The 22,239-nt window shown below is 42.0% G+C and overlaps 1 protein-coding gene across 1 annotated transcript; it reads left to right on the forward strand.

Annotated features, from left to right (window-relative positions):
- Nucleotides 1-13,844: 13,844 nt before the first annotated feature.
- ptger4b (prostaglandin E receptor 4 (subtype EP4) b) lies at nucleotides 13,845-17,938 on the forward strand. Its single transcript, XM_084571763.1, has 2 exons — nucleotides 13,845-15,404; nucleotides 16,470-17,938. Exons 1-2 carry the CDS (start codon nucleotides 14,625-14,627, stop codon nucleotides 17,031-17,033), a joined length of 1,344 nt encoding a protein of 447 aa, XP_084427889.1. The 5' UTR covers nucleotides 13,845-14,624; the 3' UTR covers nucleotides 17,034-17,938.
- Nucleotides 17,939-22,239: the final 4,301 nt, after the last annotated feature.

Consider the following 22,239-nt stretch of genomic DNA (forward strand, 5'->3'; position numbering starts at 1 on the left):
GTACCATGACACTTTAAGGAGGAAGTCAACTTGTTGCCGATCATGTGACAATAACAACACGGACGCCTTGGAGAAGACAGGTGAAGAACCCAGTGGGTCATTGCAGCAAACTAGCAAGTGAAAGTGTGGAAATACTTCACTTAAGCCTATACTACTGTGACATGCAGAATAGGTAAGTCAGTCCTGAATACAACAAAAGTACTCCTGCAATGCATAGTCATCTGAAAAGGCATCCGCTAACGCTAGCAGAAGAACGGTCCAAATCCTCTCAGCAACAGTAGTCAATTAACAACTTCACCAAACGTAGTAACAGAGAGAAGGAGGCTGCACATCAACTGTTTGTTGGTGAATTTCATTGTCAAAAGTTATTAGACCTTTAGCTGCTATACACGGAAAAGGCTTCGGATATATACCACATTTTTTTTTTTTTATCCCGGCTACATTTTAATTTTATTTTACAACACGCTGTGAAGTACTATTAAACGCTACTGACGGTGATGATTTATATAGGCTAAACATATCTGCAGCAAATAGTATTGATAAGCTCATGTGTTTATGTTCAGTTCCGTTGTGTTCTATTAGTTGACCTTGTTGCTGTGGTTGTAGAGCTTGTTTTTTGTCCTTGATGTCAGTGAATGCACCACGTGCGAGACGGAAGCTATGGTCGAGTTGAGAGTTTTTGCAGAGTGACCGACGATGTTTATGGTGCGGGCATGGTCCATAGCCGACAGTAGCCCGTGTTCAAGCTTCAATTACCTCACAGAGAAGCCTCCGTAGCTTCCTTTGTGTGAGATGCTTCAAACTGTATTCAGGTCAAGAACACAGATTTAAGTTGTGTTTTATATGTAACGTCATCGACTAGTCGACGTTGACTCGACTTTCACCACATATTAGTCGACTTGGAAAAATGGAAGTCGTTCAACCCCGTTCAAGTGTGACCTTGTATAACACTGGATGTACAGTGTCACTTGTAAAGTAAATTAATTACTACTTTTTCTTGAATAATATCACTCATATATTATATGCTAAAAATGTCATACTGTATGTAAATGTCTATACTGTACTGCATAAATAAATTTAGATTACAGATTGTTTTAGGTTTAATAACTGTTCAAAGCAGCATGCTTCATTGCTCATAAGGAATGCCCTCAGTGCAAAACTCTGCCTGCTCTCCAGCATTGTAAACAGCCGGGTCAGACAGGGTCACCTGTTCACATATCTGGTGTCTGCTGAGGCCTGTCGAACAGTAGGTCGATCAAGGTGAAGTACAAGCGTAATGTTCTTGTAGCTTTGTTTGTGTGTAGGATGAAAGGTGCAAGAGATGTTTTTGGCATGTGTCTTACGTTGGTAATTATAGAATGCATCTCTGTCTCTGTCACGTACACATGTGCTGTCAAAGCTGTGGGACGTGTAGGACTCGATATTCGTTCCTCGAGCCGCCGCGGGGAAATACTTTGCAGCTGTCGGGACTTGTTCCTCTAAAGCTTATGTTAAAACCGCACCTGAGCATCGAGCTGATGAACATAATTACAGCCATAAGTGTCTGAGGGCCCTTTATGAACGTACTGATTGAGTGGGAAAACCTGAAGAGAAGATTAAAAAATAATGTCGAAAAGCGAGCAGGGGGGTACGCACACACAGAAGGAGACGTCAGAGAAAGGGTTGAACTTATTTCCTATTATGCACGAAGTCGGGAATGAGCCGTCCGTGTCCAAGAAAAGAAGTGACGGGTCAGATATTTGGCAGTTTAGCTTCCCCTCCTGCAGGACTGCTGAGTCTTATCTTTTAACACACATACTTGAAGATACTGCAGCATGCCTAGATAAAATGCTTCATTTTCAGCATGTGTTGTCAAGATAGTACCGAACAGGCTGTATGTTCTACACTCAGAAATGTTACATCTGCTCAGGATGGGAATAACATTACATTGATTCCTCTTTGTCTGGGTGTTGGGTATTTGGGGTTTATTCACTGCTTTCTATATATATATCCTATATATACGCTCTCTCTCATTCCAAAGATTCTCAATGGGGTTAAAGTCTGGACTCTGTGGTGGCCAATCCATGTGTGAATGAAAATGATGTCTCAAGGCATTGAATCCTGGCATTGTCATCTTGGAATATGCCCGCGCCATCAGGAAAGAAAAAATCCATTGATGGAATAACCTGGAACCTCATGTACGAAGACTTGCGTGGATTTCCTTCTAAAACTTGGCGCACGCTCAGATCTAGAAGCTCATTTCCTTTGTACATCCCAATCGAGCACACATGTTGTACCCGACCCCTCCCTGTCCACGCCCCCTTTAAATATGCAAATAATATTTTAATTGACCCTGCACCTGAGATTCCCCTCTATGCACGATCAGAAAATGAAAACATAAGAATGAGTAAGACAGGAAAAAAGAAGAACTTCACAGAAAGCGAATTGGAGACGCTACTCACTGGAGTGGAGATGTGCAAAAATGTCCTCTTTGGTGGCTGTCCTCCACGCGCCACAATGTTGGTTAATTGCATTTGCGCATCACATATGATCTGTATATTGATCGAACGAAAATGTTTCCTGTTGACATTTACAAATTCATTGGGTGATAGCGCTTTTATATCAATGTGTGTGCAGTCGATAGCTCAAACTGCATTCAGAAAACCGGTTCTCGCTGCATATTGCGCTTTAATGTTGACCTGTTCAGATGCATTGTCTGGGAATTTTAATATACCTGGCTGACATGCGGATAATTCCGTCCCCCCGGCTCCGCTCAGGGTCGACCGGCACAGTCGCGATCGGTCGGACTAATAGTTTTCACATTTATGACAGTTTCCCGGCATCACATCTAAGTGTCGCCATAGGATCAACATCTGTAGAAGCCAGCGTACGCCAGCCATTGCGTTGGCGTAGGAACATACAAGTTCCCGGACATTTCACTCTTGATACATCTGAACTTTTCCGTGAGTAAGTACGTACGGAACGTTTTTGTACGCACGCAACCTTCATACATGAGGCCCCTGGTCATTCAGTACATTCAGGTAGTCAGCTGACCTCATTCTTTGGGCAACATAATGTTGCTGAACCTAGACCTGAGCAACTGCAGCAACCCCAGATCATAGCACTACCCCCACAGGCTTGTACAGGACACTAGGCATGATGGATGCATCACTTCATCTGCCTCTCTTCTTACCCTGATGCCCCCATCACTCTGGAACAGGGTAAATCTGGACTCATCAGACCACATGACCTTCTTCCATTGCTCCAGAGTCCAATCTTTATGCTCCCTAGCAAATTGAAGTCTTTTTTTCCGGTTAGCCTCACTGATTAGTGGTTTTCTTAAGGCTACACAGCTGTTCAGTCCCAATCCCTTGTGTTCCCTTTGCATTGCACGAGTGGAAATGCTCTTACTTTCACTATTAAACATAGCCCTCAGTTCTACTGTTGTTTTTCTTTCTGTGACGACCACATTTATTCCTCGAAGATGCTGGTTCCCCACTATCCATCCAGTTTTTAATAATGCGTTGGACAGTTCTTAACCCAATTTTAGTAGTTTCTACAATCTCCTTAGATGTTTTCTCTGCTTGATGCATGCCAATGATTTGACCCTTCTCAAACAGACTAACATCTTTTCCACAACCACAGGATGTGTCTTTAGACATGGTTGTTTAAGAAATGAGAAGCTATTCATTGCATCAGTTGGGGTTAAATAACTTGTTGCCAGCTGGAAGATAATCACCCATGCAGTAATTATCCCAATAGGAGCCTCGTACCTATTTGCTTAGTTAGATCCAGGTGCATGTATGCATAGGAGGTACACCGATCAGCCACAACATTAAAACCACTGACAGGAGAAGTAAATAAAATTTACCATCTTGTGACAATACAATATTCTGCTGGGAAACTTTTGGACCTGGCATTCATGTGGATGTTACATCTACCACCCACCTAGACCAGACCAGGGACCCCAACCTCATAGCAATGATACTTCTTGATGGGAGCAGCCATCCCCAGCAGGATGCAGCCTGACACAGGCACACACACAAAAACGCTTTAGGAACAACTAAAGGTCAATGTGTTGACCTGGCGTCCACATTCACTAGATCCCAAACTGATCAAGTATCTGTGGGATGATCCACAGAGGCCCCTCCACTCAACTCATAGAACCCCCCACTAACAACATTCTGCTGCCAGACACCACAGGACACCCTCAGAAGGCCCATGTCCATTCTCTGATGAGTAGTAATGTTATGCCTAATCGGCGTATGTATTTCTAGAGAGCAGTCACTAACCTTACTTTTAGTTCTGCTTCGGAGACTAAAATCCAAGCTATGCAAAGTGATTTGTGGTCATCATGGACAAATTTGGCTTCCTCTTTATTTTGCAACTGTCCTTCAGTCCCAATACAGGACAAAAAGAACCATAAAAGGTTACAAGTTCTGTCGAGTACAGTTTTTATATATGAATGAGTACAGTTCCTTGAGTAAATCATAAACCAAAAATGACTGTAGGCTGTAGGAGGACATTCTTCTGTTCACTAATGGTTAAGTATTAACATGATTATTTTCACTCGGCCAGTACACGAATTACAAATTCGATTTCTGCAACAATTTCCTAATTACTGCTTATAAATACTAAGTAGGAAGCAACGTTACTAGATGTTCTGTATATATCTTATGAATGAATTGTGTAAAAAACTTAAACGTACAGACTGTAGCCAGCTGGGAAGCTTCCACATCTCTCACAGTGTTTGTGGATGTTCTCCTTTAATCTCTTTTATAACAGCCGATCCCACTGCTGATACACTTTTTGGATTGTTTATCGGGGTTAAATCGAGAATACATCCTCGTCCAGAGCCGTTTCACAGGACCGGGGGAGTAACCTGACTCCCAAGGGGGTTTACTCCTGTCAGAAGACATGGGAAGCTTGTGTGGGATGCACGATTCGTCGGACTTCCTCCAGAGCAAACACACAAACAAGACAAAGCCATTTAAGGCACTTGTCTCTGTTATCTTTATTGGCAGTGTCAGAATTGTACAGCCTTGTTCTTTTATTTATTTATTTATTTTAACTAACATGATTTAGAGCTGACAGAGGAGAACGAAGGAGAACAAGTCAGGACTTGCCGTTCATCGATCCGGTCCCTTATTTAGAACAGAGACGATCTTTAACCTTTAATAAGACTCTGCATCTGTTGCCAGTCAACATCATGTTAGAGCAGAACATGCATAGTCATAAACCACGACAGTAAAATAAACAAACAAGTGCAGATCTGCACACGAAAGGAGCAAAGCCAGGAATGTAATCCTCGCTGGCACATTCCTGTCACAGACATAAGAGCGCACACATCTGAAAACATCAACTGATGACTGATTTCTACGGTGCGAATCCCAATCTGCTAATAAAAATGGAGTCTCGCAGGGTTGAGGTGCAGGAGCTCTTCACCAGCCAATAAATCTCTTTGTGATGAATTGCGCTTTCATTAGGTCCCTGAGGAATTCTGCAGCACCAGTGAATCTGAGGAGGAGGAGGGCTGAGGGAGAGCGGTAGGCTTGGTGTTTATGCCTCCGTGGGGAATTTTAAAAAATGTATCTGGTTTTCCCAGGCTGGGACAAGACCTCTTTTCAGTCTTTTCTTCTTGTTATAACTATAATAACAGCCACGCTGGTTCAGCAACTACTCGCTTTGAGCTCTTCATTGCTGTGCACATCTTTATGCACTCTCACAGGCAGGTGTGAGTCTTATAACTTTCATCTAGTTCCAGTTTGCAGGAAAGGACCGGTTTGTATAAAGGCACACCGAGCAGAGTGTTGGCTGTTTGCTGGTGTCAGTCAGTCGGTGAGCATCTCTGTCCCTAGTTTTTGAGGTCTGTCCTGCACGGTTGGCACTAGTCGGACACCTGTTGGCAATGCAGTCAATGCAGCCCGTTGACTCAGTGAAAGAGAACACTCTGATAGGCTCTCAGCATAGCATTAAAATACTCAAATATTATTACAAGAATATGATCATCTAGAAGGAATAAAACAGACCAACTGATCAGCATCATTCAGGCAAAGTAGGACAGTTTGTAGCTTCCCATTTTTGACTTTCCCATTTCAAATGACAAATTCAGACTACTGCCACCTGCTGGTACGTCGAAGTATTTTTTTCACATAGATGCAGAACATATGTGTCGGCTAGCCAGTGTGTTCGAGCGCACCTTTTTGGCCTAGACCAGTGGTCGCGTTAACTGATTATTTTCCGTCATTGACCGTTTTTTTGTTTTTTAAAACTGCGACGTAAAAATCTGAAGGCCATCTGTCATTTTGACAGATTGCAATTCACACCCCTGACCACTTGGTGGCGAGTGACCTTATTAATTGGGTCTCGTCTCTAATCGCAGTTTGTGTTCCAAACATTGCGGAACTTTTATCAGTACACGATTTCCTGGTACTCCAATTATACTGAAGCACACGTCAGAGCTCGGCTAACCATAGACATATATACAATATACAGTATATGTATATATGTCTCTGTCTATGTGGCTAACGGCTACCGAAATGGAGGAATCGGATGAAAGCACGTTACTAGGACTGATGAGTTTTTGCGCAAATTGTGCAAAATAAAAGAGTTTGCATACCACCGAAGCACTTCAACCCTACAGTACCATCTAAGAGCTGTTAACACTAGCAGTCCCGGTCCGAGTACAGACAAGACGTGTCGGCAGCCCAAACGTTTTTTTTTTCCTACCATTTAAAGTCATTACTGTAAATACTGAAAAAGTACTTAAAGTTAATGAAATTTTAATGAAAATTAAATGCTACTGAATTGCATTATTATAATTTTAAAAAATGAAAGTGCCGGGTAAAAATAGATTATGACGGGATTTTTCTGACCCTGTCAGTCAAAATGACAGACAACGAAAAAGTCTAGCGCAACCTCTGGTCTAGACACAGGTTGAATGAGGTGGTGTCACACTTGGCCTTCGTAGCTGGTAATCCTTGGTACATTAAGAGTTTAAGAAAGCTTTGTTATCTCAAGTATATCAGTTCTGATCAGTGGTGTTACAGAGAGCTCAAAGCATGATTTAATGTCTTGGACATGGCAGACGGTATATGTGTTGGGGCCTTTCGATGAACTTAGCAGCACTAAGTCTAGCCTGTTGTTGAAGCTGATAATGTCTCATTATCAGCTCAACAATATCCTCTGTCTCAGACACATTCTCACATTGAGAGAGAGCAGAAAGATAGAGCACACAGAGCACCAAGAGGCATTCGGAAGGTTTAGAAGGCTGCTGTGCACGCTTTTATATGTTATTTTACCCCTATGTTGAGCGAACTAACCCTAACCCTAACCCAACCTAACCCAATATCTTGATGATGATAGGTTAGGGCCCTAAAGCTTTTTTGGGGATTATTAAATTGCATGTTATAGTAACCTCAATATCAACCAAAAGAACCATAACAATATTTTTTTAATATAGGTTTTATACGGCTAAAAGAGCCTGGGGTCAAATTGACCCCAAAGAGCACTGATGTATACAACATGGGTACAGGACATAAAAACATATAATCATTTTAATTCCATGTTTACCCAGTTGTCCCCATTAAATTAGGAAAGGTCATAAAATACGAAGCAAAAAAATTTATGTTAATCATATATTTAGAGATGTTAAACACTGAATGCTGTCGAATTGACCCCAAAGATGATAGGGTTAAAGTAAAAAGGTCTCAGTCCTTTGCTTGTAAGCACTCCATAATAGGAAGTTAATGTAACATGTTCCATCCGCCCACACTTAATCAGCCAGTTGGCGGTGACCTGGCAGAGGCCTGCAACACATCTGTCACTGCAGACTCACGCACACTTTAAAGAGGAAATCTGATAAGAGAAAGGTTGCACTAAATAATTATTTAAGAGATTATGATGATAGCAATATCAATATAGCAGATCAGAAGACAATCAATGGGACATCAAATAGTTAATAAATCATCAATTTATTTACTGAGAAATGTATATGTTGCTTATTTTATGGTTCTGTGATTATATATTTATATGATTTTACATTTTATAGCAACACAGCAACAAGGAAGACCTTGTGTGTTTATTCTAAAGTTTGTAGATTTCAGTCAGCTTTTTGCAGAACAAGGCATAGCGCGATCAAATGTTTGTTGTGTAAGTTGCAAATAATCTTTTCTCTTCTAAGTTCATAGTCTCTTCAATATGGTTTATAAACGAAAGCTTTTTTAGTTTTTTAGATTTTTAATTACCGTAATGCTGTTTAGTTTATACATTTTGCACCACTTCACTTCTCATGACTGAATATTTTATTTTATTTCTCCTGAAGCCATTTTGGGTTCAGCAGACAGGAAAGGTAAACATTCGTGCAGTTTTGTGACGATGATTAGTTCACTGCATTTGTTTTCTTGCTCCACAGGTGCACCGTAGCGTACTGTAAACACTGTTATGTTGCTCACGCCTTTCCCTGACGACATTTTCTCCTCCCGCCTTTTCCTTTCGGTGGCGAGTTTTGATCCAATCGTGCACTTCTACATCCGCACGTGAGACGCGCTGAAACAAACCGCGAGGCCGAAGGCTAGAACGCATCAGATACAGACAGGAAAACGCAGCGTTGTGGCTGGTTGGTGCTGGTCTCAGCTTTCTCGCAGCGTGTCTTTGGCTCCACCACAGGCAACATCAGATATGATCTCCTGTTGATGGTGAAGACCAAAAACAGAGCTACAAGAGGACATGTATTCGGCAGAGAAAATCCTAGTCCTAGGTCTCAGTCTTGTGTTCTGTCCACTTCTCTTACTAAAACAGTGGACAAATTAGGAATACCAGTTATTTTCGCACTTTCGAAATTCATGCTGCGGGCCAGATTAGACCCTCAGGCGGGCCACTTTTGGCCCACAAGCCGTATGTTTGCCGCCTGTACTCTAAATGGCCTTCCAATATGTTTTATGACAGGTGTGACTGGACTCTCTATGCCTACAGACCGTGAAGATTTCACCTCAAATATTTTTTCTGATATGCGAAAGAGCCACGGCAGAAATGTCTCCGAGCTTACATCATAGCTCTTGTTTTGCACCGTCTGATTTTTACACCGCTGCTGCCAGTAATCATGCCCCAACAACTGTTTTTTTTTTCTTCATCATTGTGCCAAAGCCACATCAAGAGAAAATCCGACTGCACTACCTGGCTGTCTGTTTTGTTTCGGAGTGTGAGGAAGATGCTGTCCTGAAGGGGAAAAACAGACATATCCCAAGATGATGTCAACGTTCAGAGAAGGTGAATGCTTTTAAATATGTGTGCATGATGAAAACTATGGAGAAGAATGGTCTATAGGCGCTTAAAACCACACTCTCGCATGGGATTTTTCACGGAAACTATTTGCAGTATGGTGTGAAATCCTCAGAGCTACTGCACGTGCAGGCAGCACGGTGCAAGTTTGCGTAAAAACAACAGCCACTGATCGTTATGATTTTATTTATGTTGTATTTGTTCGCTGATAAAGTGCAGAAAACGTCAGCAGTCTGAATTAACCCAATAAAGAAAGCACACACTGTGGTCTGTAAACCAACTGTTGTTTTGCTTAACAAACTAGCGTTCACTTGTGGTTGGAAACAGGAAATCAACAGCAGTCTCCCAAGGCGCCGTGTGGCATTCTGTCCAACCACCTCAACCTTTGTTCCTGTGCAGGCTTTGCTCTGCGACAACGTCAAACCTTGAGCTAACGCGCGCCGTCTTGACAAATTCGTTGAAATGACTGAATGCATCTTCTGTCAGGAAAGGGAAATCTTGAAAGCAGGACCAGAAATTAACGTGGATGGAGTTTTCATCCACAGATGCATTTTGGATGTTGGTGCTATTGTCAAATATGGAAATGTAAAAGGGGCGTTTGTCTTATTGTATCGCATATAGAATGGAGTTGTATTACTTAATAAAGTTATGTGTGCATGGGAACCATAAAGTAATATATAAATAGCGCAGATGTGGTTTGAGTAGGTCGATGACCTTTGGTTTCTATCGCAAACGATGACATGGCAAACTTACACATCAAAACACATAAACAGAAACTAAACCCCATGCATGCCAGAAACTTCAAATGTTGTCAGGACAAATATGCGCACGTGGCGAACACCATACAAACCAAAAATCCACTATTCCCTCTCCGACCTTTGACCTTCCACTTTATACGGAGTGGGAGAAGCAGAGGCACGCATTTCTTCCTTTCTGGATTTTACTTTTGCATTACCTCAAAGTTAGCTTTGAATTCGGGCCGAGTCATTATGAGAAACAGCAACACGCGCCTTTGGACACGTCGACGAACGTGTGAACCCGTGCAGCTTCAGCACTGGCTGCACAGACGCAGGTTTTCCACCACCGTGCCGCCACCAAGAAAAAAGAACAACAACATAACAAGATGATCTAGTTCAGTGGCTCTGTCTGTGGCCGCTGCTGAGATTAATTGAGACAGAGCGTAGCTGTGATTGTGGCTGCAGCTAAATATTCGACAGTTATCGTGTTAGAGTGTCTTTAAGTATTTTAAGTTGGTCTTTTAACTTATTTTAGATGAGTCTTTTACTTATTTAGCATATTCAACTAAGTCTGCACAGATCTCAGAGAGAAACGCAACTTCATTCTGTCTGCATTACCGTTGTACGCATGTCATAATGACAGCAAACCTCAATTTGAGTTGGTATCTAGAACAATGGGACTTTCCAGCGCTTGAAACACTGGGTGTCCTTTAACTTTGTCTTTGTGAGAGAGAGAGAAAACCTCAACCAGAGGTCAGAGGAAGTGGTGTCTCTGTGAAGGTTTCACGAGTATTTTGGTGGAGTACATGACACCTTCACGGCACGCAGCCTAGAACGCACCACCGCTTTGTAACGGTGTACAAACATTAACATCCTGCTCCACAGCATCGTGTTTACAGACCCTACATAACAGAAGTGGTCTGTTAGTCATTCTCTGCTTGATTCAGTGAACTTCCGGATTAGTCTCCTAACAAACATGTAGATATTTATCTGCTGCAGCTGTTATTGTGGGGCAACACAATAACCTCCAAGAAAAACACAACACATACAAATAAAAACATCTGGGTCCTTGTGATATATCGCATGAGAGAACAAGTCATGATATAAATCTTCTGTAATTTATTTTTTTTGTTTGCTCTTCACGGTAAATTCTGTACGGCAGTTTTAGACCCTGAGGTGAGTCAGCGGAAGGTTTACAAGATGCGAAAAAGTGGTTAAGAGGTGGAGTTACGGCAAGGTGAATAGTACAGATGGGTGACATGCTTGTGTTTCCGTATGCGTCTGATCTTTACGAGTGTGAAAAACACATTAAGTAATGGCCACGAGTCATTTGAATCAGCTCTGAAGCTCACAGATAAACATGCGGTCAGGGGAATCAGATCAGAAACGCACATAGAATTGCAGCTTTGGACTTTACCATTACATATGATGATTAAACTGCAAGTGAACAATCCTAATGTAGGCTCATACAGGCTTGGTTTTTTTTTGTGTCCTACACCGATCAGCCACAACATTAAAACCACTGACAGGTGTAGTAAATGACATTGACCGTCTTGTGACAATACCATGTTCTGCTGGGAGACCTTTGGACCTGGCATTCATTCATGTGGATGTTACTTAGACATGTAGCACCCACCTAGACCAGACCAGGCACCCCCACCTCATAGCAATGACACTCCTTGATGGCAGCAGCCATCCCCGGCAGGAGGCAGCCTGACACAGACACAAAAATGGTTTAGGCACAACTCAAAAAACATGAAAAACAGCACAAGGTGTTGACCTGGCCCATATAACTTTGGTGTCATTTGGAGTCGTTCGGACGATATTTAGATCTGCTTATATCCATACAATGGCAGTGACTGGGGCACCGAAACGCAGCCTCTAAATAACACATTATCTGCCGCAAAACTCGTTCATTTCACCAATATTTTGTTATGATACGCTAGTCTTATTCCCCGTTGAGTCCGGAGTTACCGGTTATCTATTCGCAGACGTGTTGTTCTTTGGCCAGCTGTTCCTCTCCCCACATCCTCCTTTCAACGAGCTCCTCATCCGTATACTCTGGCTCAAAATGGTAAGGACGTCCACAACCTCAGAATCAGAAAAATATTCAGCCATGTTGCAAAAAACTAGCAGCACTCAATGGGGAATAGCACTAGCATATCATAACAAAATACTGATGAAATGAACGAGTTTCACGGCAGATAATGCGTTATTTAGAGGCTGCGTTTCGGTGCCCCAGTCACTCCCACTATATGGATATACGTGGATCTAAATCTATCGTCCGAACAACTCCAAATGACACCAAAGTTATATGGGCGAGTAAACGATCATATTTAATGCCAGAAATGAGGTCCGGATTGAAAAAAACGGTAATTCCCCTTTAAGTAAGCAAGTACCCCCTTAAGAATGTGTTATATTATGGGTCTGTTAATACTGATAATGTCTAAGCAACATCTTGTTAACTACACTCTACTGTATTCTGACATTCAATCTGACGCAGTGCATAATATTTCCAGCTGCTCATTTATTCAACTTACTGTAAGCACAGAGGAGAGATGTTTGTTGAAACATTTTCAAGTGAATTAAACTGACAGACAAATATCTCTACAGTAAATACAAAATCTCCCACGGCGTGTCTTTTATATGCTTTCGGGTTTGGAAAAATAGATATTCACGGCTGGCTTATATTTAGAGGCCATTTTTCACATGCTCAATTTATGGACTGCACCGGAGTCACTGGGAGGTGATGAGGGTGGATGACGGACACAAAGGGCACAGGGAAGCAGTTTACATCCTCCCCTGTAGGTTTGCATTTACTCTGCAAAAGTACTTTTAGGTTAAGTTCAGATAAATATTGTGGTTTTGGTTTAATGTCAGTAAATATGTGCAGCTTAAAGCCACTGAGGACTTCCTCTGTTTTAAAACCGACTGCATCATTCACCTAATTTACCCCTTCTGCGGTGTAACGCAAACATGCATTCATTCCCCCATGTTACATAATCAACAAATATAAACCCAAACGTCTGCTGTGTTATCATTGCGCTCAGTAATGAAGCCCTATAACATATATATATATATATATATATATATATATATGAAGGTCTGCATGATTGGGGATATCAGCAGATGTCAGCGCCTCTTTTGGCAACATACTGTGGGAAGTTTTACATTTTTCTTTATACACTGCACATAAGACAATTGTAGAAAGCTATTTTGCTCTGGCCTCCACCCTGAGAAGGGAATAGTATTTCATAATAAATGGAAAATCAAATAAAACTTCAGTGAAATCATGTTTTCTTTGTACAATAAAGTAAATTGTGGACAAGATCCATGTTAATTGGGATCAGCTGCAGCACAGAGGTTGCAAAAAAAACAGCGTATGAGCACAAATTCAGACTCTGAGTAACATGGCATATTGGTTTAAACAGAGGTAAACATCCTTAAAACCAAAACAAGACTTTTTTTTTACCATCCACTGAGCGACCGAGTCACAGTGAATCACACTGAACATGAAACTCCCTTTTGTTGCAGATTGGGGACATTTTTTAGAAGAGAGGTCCAACAATTTGCTGCCCTCTGTTTCCTCAGTAAGACAGATGTTGCATCTGTTCAATGAAGTTTAGAATCCTAATTTAAGTGACACGAGGTTTGCAGTGCAAGTACTGGGGAAGTGTTATTATTCATGTGTGTTGTGCTGCTTGAACAATCAGTATGCAGCCCTTTACTATTGCAGCTGGTGAGAGTGGAGTTTGAAGTTCTTTATATGCCAATTGTATAAATACACTTCTGGCTACAACCTGGTCTAAAAGAAATAAATGTAGTATTGCATTTATTAAAAGTATATCAACTTATCTATTTTAGTATCGTTTCCCCTTCTAAAGAGCTGACTGTACAACTATACGTAATGCGTAATTGCGCATTTGGAGCATATATGCACAATTCAACGCTGTCGATTCAACAGATTCTAATACATTTTGCATACATGACTGTTCCTAAATAAATTATTAGATCTTGTTTAAACACGCGTCTGACTTTGCTGATGGCGAGGACCGTAATCTATAAATGTCTTAGGAGTTGGACACAAAGCTGTACAGATAAAAAAAAAGACCTGCTTCTGAGTTCTGTGAATTGTCTCGAGACAACTGGAATTGTTATTGACTCTATATAAATAACATTTAATTGAAAGTTAAAAAAAACACACAACTGAAACTGTTACCACCTCTCTGGCGACTGATCTGCTGCACGCGGTGTTTAGTTGGACTGTGTCTCAGACAGCTCACTGGTTAGGTGAACCGCAGAGGAGGAGCTGCCGTCAGCGTCCCTAGAAGTAACTTCCCTGTCTGTCAGTTGTGAGTGTGTCAACAACTTGAAGCGCCGCTCGCAGCCTCTCGGAGCATCGTTTCCAAAGCAAATCTTGCAGAGTAAACAACTTTTCCCCGTGGATTCGCGTTTTCATGAAGAATGTGGAGCTTTAATTCTGTGCGTAAAAGGGACATTCGGAGCGAGTGGATTGGGTTATCCCCGGGCAGTTTGATTAACGCGCATTCATGGAGAGTGTCACAACTTCGGAAGTGAGAGCGGAGCCTTTGTTTATAGCGTGAAACAGTGAAAGAACTGCTTGCAAGGATGAACTCCACGGCAGCACCGCGGACACCTGCATCGGCCACCGTCCCGGTGATTATGTTTGTCGTCGGGGTGGTGGGAAATGTCATCGCCATTGTGGTTCTGCGGATATCAAGAAAGGAGCAAAAAGAGACGACTTTTTACACACTAGTGTGCGGCTTGGCAGTGACAGACCTCCTGGGCACACTGCTAGCCAGCCCAGTCACCATCGCCACCTACATAAAGGGCACCTGGCCGGGAGCCGACCCACTGTGCCAGTACTCCGGCTTCATTCTTCTCTTCTTCTTCGTGGTTCAGCTCAGCATTGTATTTGCAATGTCAGTGGAGAGATATTTGGCAATAAACCACGCATATTTCTACAACGAGTACATCAACCAGAGACTCGCTGCGCTTACGCTTTTGGCCATATATATTTCCAACATCGTGTTTTGCGCGCTGCCCAGCCTGGGGTTCGGGCAGGTGAAGCTCCAGCACCCGGACACCTGGTGTTTTATCGACTGGAAGAACAGCAACACAACGGTGAAGACTTTTAATCTGATGTACGCCAGTGTGAATTCAGTCATCGTGCTGGCCACTGTCATATGCAACGTGATGGTGTGCGGAGCTCTGATCCTGATGCACAAGCGGTTCATCCGACGCACGTCTTTGGGCACAGACCAGCGGCGCGTCACGGATCTCCGACGCAAGAGAAGTTTTGGACGATTTGCTGGGGCAGAGATCCAGATGGTTATCTTGCTTATTGCAACCTCCGTCGTTGTTCTCGTCTGCTCCATACCTTTAGTGGTGAGTGCTGGGGGGAAAAAATCACACATTGCACTGCTGTTGTGCGCACTAGTATAAAGAAAAGGTTGCAGCAGGACACAAGTAAGCTCCCAAGAAAGTGATTAGAATAAAAATACTGTACGCCTTTCTGGAAATACATATCTTATGAGATGTGGTGAATACAAGCAGTTAATAATTCCAACGATAAGATTTCTGAACTTTCTGTACTCTGTAGATCTTTGTGGGCAGATGACGCATTTCTCTGAAGTGCAGTTGAAGTTGTTCACACTCCCTGTGCGATCGTGTGTGCCACCCGCAAAATCGTATTTGCATAGTTTCAGTGTTTGTATAGAAACAACAACTTGTTTAGTATGCCCCCCCACCCCCACCCTGCACGTTTTAGCTCTCGAGAGCTAAAGACTCCTGACGGTGCACAGGGTCATCCTCAAAAGCGCTCCCCAGAGAAGAAGAATCTGTGAATTCAGTACTAGTAAGGGTGCAGCTTTGTAACATATACTGCAGGATTATAGAACAGACAAAGATAAACTTTGTAATGTGTTTTATACAAAAGAAAAACCTAAATTCAGCATATTTTCCATTAATTAATACATATGGCCAACAGGAGCAATAATACACAAAAAAATATGTTATAGTTTAAAGGTTGATTTGAAAAAAAAATAAGGGAACTTCTTTAATCTGTAATGGTGAGGTATTAAACACTGAGCTTTAAGTGCCTCCGCTTTCTGAAAGCATGACTGCTGATTAGACTCTGGGGAAGCCCAATAGCCAAAGGCTCACTTATGATGACAGTGAGAACTGTTTTCTTTGGCCTCCTGCCATCTCCACACTGCTGTGGTTGCACAGAAGTTGCTTTCAGTTAAGTGTCTGTTTAGATCTGACCATTCCATGCCAACCATGTGAGAGTATGTAAAATAAACAAGTATATTGCTCTTGGAAATGAAGTGAGGACAAGTTTAGGCTTGTGAAAAAGAACAAGCTTGAATTGGTCCTGCGTTTAAAATGTTGTCTCTGATGCGCCGAGCAATTTGTTGAAATTCATTGTTGTTTTCTCTTCCTTGCCGTCAGCTGAGGATCTTCCAGAATCAGCTGCACATGGACCAGAATGAGACCGAAGACCTGCTTGCTATCCGCATGGCTTCTATCAACCCCATCTTAGACCCGTGGATCTACATCCTGCTCAGAAAGACGGTCGTCCGCAAGCTGTTGGAGAAAATCAAGTACCTGTTCTGCAAAATGGGCAGGCGGGGGCGAAGGGACGGCGGGCAGTTCCGCTGCGCCAACGGCCGCCTCAACTCCTCCATCATCTCCCGGGACTCCCCGTCGCTGGTGTCCCGCGAGCTGAGGGAAATGGTGAGCTGCTCGCAGACCTTCCTGTACCCGTCTGAGACAGCGGTGGACAGGTCGGGGACATTTCGAGCAGGGGCGCAGGGCGGCTCCGGCTCACCGGCCGCACGGATGCTACAAGGCCCCGAGGAGGTCGAAGGGCCTCAGACGGGGCTTTCACAGAGTGATTTAGAGGACAGAGAGCGGGGGAGGCCGCTGAAAGAGCTTCCAGTTTGCAACAGCGACCCAGCTCTACATGTGACCTTCACAGATGAGACTGCACATGTGCTAGAGAAATGCATATAAGCATCTGCGTGATCGCTGCAAGGCAAGGAGACTGTCTCAGGACAGAAAATAGGAACAAGTGAAAGAACTGCAAAGCCATGGAAGACTGAACAATCATCCGTCTGTCCGTGGACATCAAGTGGACTGCTAATAAAATGACATTTGCCAGATGTATTACTGAATACCCGTTGTAAATATTACTCATCGGTAATAACTTACCATGTCACTAAATACACTTCATTACAGTCACAACAGTTAGTATCGATGAAACCCACAGTGAACAACAACGAGGAGCTCTTCTGTTGCACTTTTTCAATTCTAAAACCACTGCTAAGCTTTTAGTTGTTTCGTAGCATTTCGGGCACAATGTAAAGGACTAAAATGTGAACAAGATGTTAATTTATTTGAAGTATGACGTTGTACGTTATTGTCTTCTCTGTGAGAAGGTGCAGATAGTTTGGAGCCATTTTAAATCGGTACAAGATGAATATGTTTATGATGTTTTTTTGTTTTTTTGTTCTTGGTATGCAGAGACATTTGCAAGCAATTTGGTCACACTGGTTAACACGACAGCTGTAACATCAAAGCCAATGCCTTGCATTTCAGAATCAAAAGGCAGCTATACTGCGGCTTTACCACAGCGCAGACGCTAGAGGATGTTAAGAAGCCTCTTGCTAGTTTGAAACTGTTCATTTACTCATATCGGGCCATTACTGTGTAAGAATCAGTCAAGCTTTATGTTATTTTGCCCCTAATGTAATGTGCAGCGCTTCCCATCTAATCAGACTCGAAGGCGGTCTTAAGTGTCCTGTCCAATGAGTTTATGGGTTAATGGGTTGTTGGTTTCCTGTTTTATCACGGCATTAATATTGTGCTGCTATGAAGACTGATATTAATACCAAAGCATGTTCATCCTGGCGTCAAATTCACCACAAAATGTTGACTCTTTAACGCAAACCTACGTTGTACCGAGCTCGTAAATGGGAAATAAATGTCGATAAATATTCACAAGAATTAAGAATCTGCGTCACTTGATTTGTGTGCAATGATCACAAGATTTAATATTGGAGTTAATGACGTATTCCTTGTGTTAGCATATGATATTAATGATAAAATGGGCGAGCACCTCTCTGAATCTTTGCCGTTTTTCAGTCAAGCATAGAATGACTTAAATACAGTATTTGAGTTTCACAGCAGTTTCTTTGTCAATCAGATCTGTTGCGGAAAGAAAAGCAAACCTCCACAATAACACATCCTTAACTGGAATTAGAGCCGGCACTTAAATAAATGCTCTACAATAATATTTGCTGAGGGCACAATGTCACCGACACTGCCATTTATTATTATTATGTGTCACGTTATCCCTTTCATATCCTTCTACACCAGCTCTGATTGCTTCAACATATTCTTAATCAAGGGACGAGTCAGATGGCATGGCCTCGCTCACCTCTGGAAAGATGGGTTCTTCGCCCCCTTGACGATTTCCAGTCCCTACGTGGCCTCAGTCCAGAGCCTTTGGAGAGCGGTCGAATGTCCCTCTGAGAACAATATCCCATTAAAGAGAGGGGTGACCTCAGACTTGGGAATCTGTTAAAGCTGTTCAGTCTCCCCGGAGACAGGAAATAGTGATTGACAAAGCAGTTGTGACACGAGTTTAGCAGAGGCTAAAGAGGAAAAAGGATTCTTCTTGGAAACTTGCCCCCCTCTTCCCTTCACCTCATCATCAGTTACACACAGCAGCTTATGAGACAGGCTGCTCAATAGATTTAAACCTTTGCCATATGGGAGCCTGTGAAATTGACTGGCCGTTAGAGGATGCCACTCAGAGAAAGCAGCGAGTCTGGAAATCTCTTGCCTTTTAGCAGAGTTGAGAGGAATTGGAAATCCAGAAAATGATATGAGATGCACCATTTTATCTGGGTCAAGGTGTGTGATGATAAAAAAACACTAGTTATTGTTATTTTTAGATTGTGGTCAGACTAAGATGCAGTGTAAACTTCTGCGTCAATTTGACGGCATAGTTACAGCGGCAGCGCAGAGCATATACAGACCTTGCCCAGACCCTAGCACCGTAGCTGACGTTCCTCCCCCAAAATGCAACTACGCACAACGTCAACAGCTGTGATTGGTCCGCTTGGTAGTAGCGTTTTTCTGCTTTAGCATTTCCAGCTGCTTCTCCTTCTCTGCAATTTCCCAATCGATTGTTTCGGATCAATAATGATGGAACACATCGAGCAAAGGTCAACTGAGAAGGTTCGGAGATTTGTACGGCTCGTCTTTGGCAAAATTTCAGCGAAAGCTCCAGCGTTGACCGTCATTTGGATGGCGTTTTTACAGAGCGAGCCAGACTAACGAGCGCACAGGTTACTTACGTAGGTTACGGCGTCTATGTCCCACAGTACTCTAAAAGAGCCTTTAAATGCATTAAAGCATCCCTATAATAGACAACTTTTAATGGTGTTTCAGAGTTTGTCATTTCTGGGAAAAGGATTTAAAAATGCTGATGACTCATCCTGCACTAGGGGGCGTGTCCTAACTCTGCGGCCAATGAAACACTTCCCTCCCTCTCTCCTTCAACCTGCCTGCTTCAGCTGGTCTTGAACGTGTGTGGGCAGGGCCTGCTCAGGCTATCGGACCTGACCAATTAGAAGTTCAATTATTTATTTTTTTTTAAGTAGAACACTAACGTCGGGCGATTTTCACCCATACGATTGTTGTCACGTGATTTTCGTTGTGATTTGCGTGTGTCCTTGACGGAGGTCGCGCTAGACTTTTTCGTTGTTGGGCATTTTGACTGACATAAAAAATGGTCATAATGGTCATAAAAATCCCGTCATAATCTATTTTTACCCGTCACATTAATTTTTTAAAATGATAATAAAGACATATTCGATAGCATTTCATTTTCATTAAAGTTTCATTAACTTTAAGTACTTGTTTCATAACAGTATTGACTTTAAATGGTTAAAAAAATAAATAAATAAATAAAATAAAATGTCGGCTGCCGACACGTCTTGTCCGTACTCGGAACGGGATTGCTAACGTAAACAGCTCTTAGACGGTACTGTAGGGTTGAAGTACTTCGGTATGCAAATTCCATTTTGGTAGCTGTTAGCTGCATAGACATAGACATATATATATATATACGTATGTCTATGGTCAACGGTTAGCCGAGCTCTGACGTGTGCATCAGTGTAATCGGTGGACCAGGAAATCTTGCACCGACAAAAGTTCCGTGATGTTTGGGACGCAAACTGCGATGAGAGACAAGAGCCAATTAATAAGGTCACTCGACACCAAGTGGTCAGGGGTGTGAATTGCAATCTGTCAAAATGACGGATGGCCTTCAAAATTTTCCGTCACATTTAAAAAAAAAAAATGACGGAAAATATTCGGTAAATGCCGACCCCTGGTACTTGGGTACCTTCAGGCTGCAGGCTTTGAGTGTTTGAGGGTAAAATATTATTGGGTGATTTTCATCCAACGTTAGTGTTTGTGTATTAAATCAGACGGTCGAAATAACTTGCAACTGGATTTTTATGGCAACATACCGTGCACATCTATGATCCTGTCACAGGTTTGGTTAATCTGGCATGCCAGCAAGTGAATAAAACAAACCTAAAGGTAGTTTACTTTAGCTGTTGCTATCAATGCATATTCATCATTTGATACTAGAGCTAGCTAAGCGGTCCTGGAATTTGCTTGTAATTCTTATTTAGTGTAATGCCTATGAGTAAATATCATTTTGTGGTAAATTTCCAAGGGAATTAATTTGGTCATAAACATTTTTCAAGTCAGCTTGTCATTTTTAACCCCCTCATCTGTCCCACGGCTGTCAGTGATGCAGGAAGACTGATTTAATGAGCTTTTAATGAGCTATTCGTTAAAGATTCCCTAATTTTTTGCAAATTTTAGAGGCATTTTAAAGGGCCCCAGATACATTTTTTACATTTTATGAGACATTTTGTAGTTGTACTTTAGTTTACCATGTATTGTTATACGTTAGTGTTCTAGGGTTAAGACACTAAATGTAGAAGAAAGCAGTGGCATACCATGCAATTAAAAAAACAAAAAAACAAATGATGCCCAAGATTTCAGGGCAAATCATGCAAGAATTTGTAATGTATGTTGTAATAAATGTATTGTGTGTGGTCATTATCACCACTACGAAAAATGCCGCAGTCACTTCCTTAAATTAATTGCAAAAATGCATGTTGACATATGCTGACGGCAACACCCGAGCACAAGCGACTAGATCTTCAAACGGCCTTCAGCCTCATGTTTAGATACGATGCGCTATGGAGATTTATTTATAGAAAGACATGACAAAAACACAATGAGCCAATGAGCGTTTCCTTCCTAACAGTTTTAGTTGCCGCAAGTCACTGTTTCCACAGACGTTCTGTAATACTTGTCAGACAATAATACTTTCCAGATAATCTGCTAGTATTAAGAATAACATGCAATGCTTTCGCGCCTTTATACGATAAACAAACATGTTCGTTTTGTTCAGTTTTTAAGACCGGCAACATTCAACCTTTGCTTCTACAGTGGTTTGTAGGGCAGCGTTAATATAGAAATAATTGACTTCCTATTAAAAAGGTCCATCGCTAGTTCTGAGAAGATGCAGCAATGTTTTATACAGAGCCATGGTTCCCAACTGTTTTAAATATTAAGACCGCCGCTTTATTTAAACGCCACAATATTCTGAGCCTCGGACCACGCACAATCTTTAGAAACCTGCACTCATGGTGTACACAGGTGAGATTGCTTCATGTTATTTAAGCCAACATTGACTTTTTAAATAGGTCAAGACATGCAGAGATAAGGAGAACAAATCTCAAACAAACGTATCTAAATTAAATACATATATATAAAGCTTATGTAAGCAGTAACACCCGTTGCCTGCGACACGCCCAAAATGATTCTAGAAGTTGCATAATATAAGACAGATGGAGGTCAACTGTATTTAATCAGGGTGTGCCAGGTGATTTTAGCTTAAACACACATTCATATGGATGGTACGGCAGCTGGTTATACAATGTCACGTCTCAAACGGCAACCGTGAAGTGAAAACATTCAAGATAAACCTGTAACATATATTTAGAACACCTAAGGAAACAGAAAACCCCTTTAATTGGGAGTTTTTTCTCAGCTGCTTGAATGCACAGGAAACGAGAACATGCACGTTTTAGACACACTGAATTTCCCCTCATGATTGTTATGA

The sequence above is a fragment of the Chelon labrosus genome (assembly GCF_963514085.1).
Source record: "Chelon labrosus genome assembly, chromosome: 22".
NCBI lineage: Eukaryota > Metazoa > Chordata > Actinopteri > Mugiliformes > Mugilidae > Chelon > Chelon labrosus.

What these genes read in the sequence shown, in the direction of transcription:
- ptger4b (XM_084571763.1), top strand. Translation starts at nt 14,625, where the DNA reads ATGAACTCCACGGCAGCACCGCGGACACCTGCATCGGCCACCGTCCCG. An exon ending in TCTGCTCCATACCTTTAGTG is followed by an intron (nt 15,405 to 16,469) that starts GTGAGTGCTGGG and finishes CCTTGCCGTCAG; the next exon opens with CTGAGGATCTTCCAGAATCA.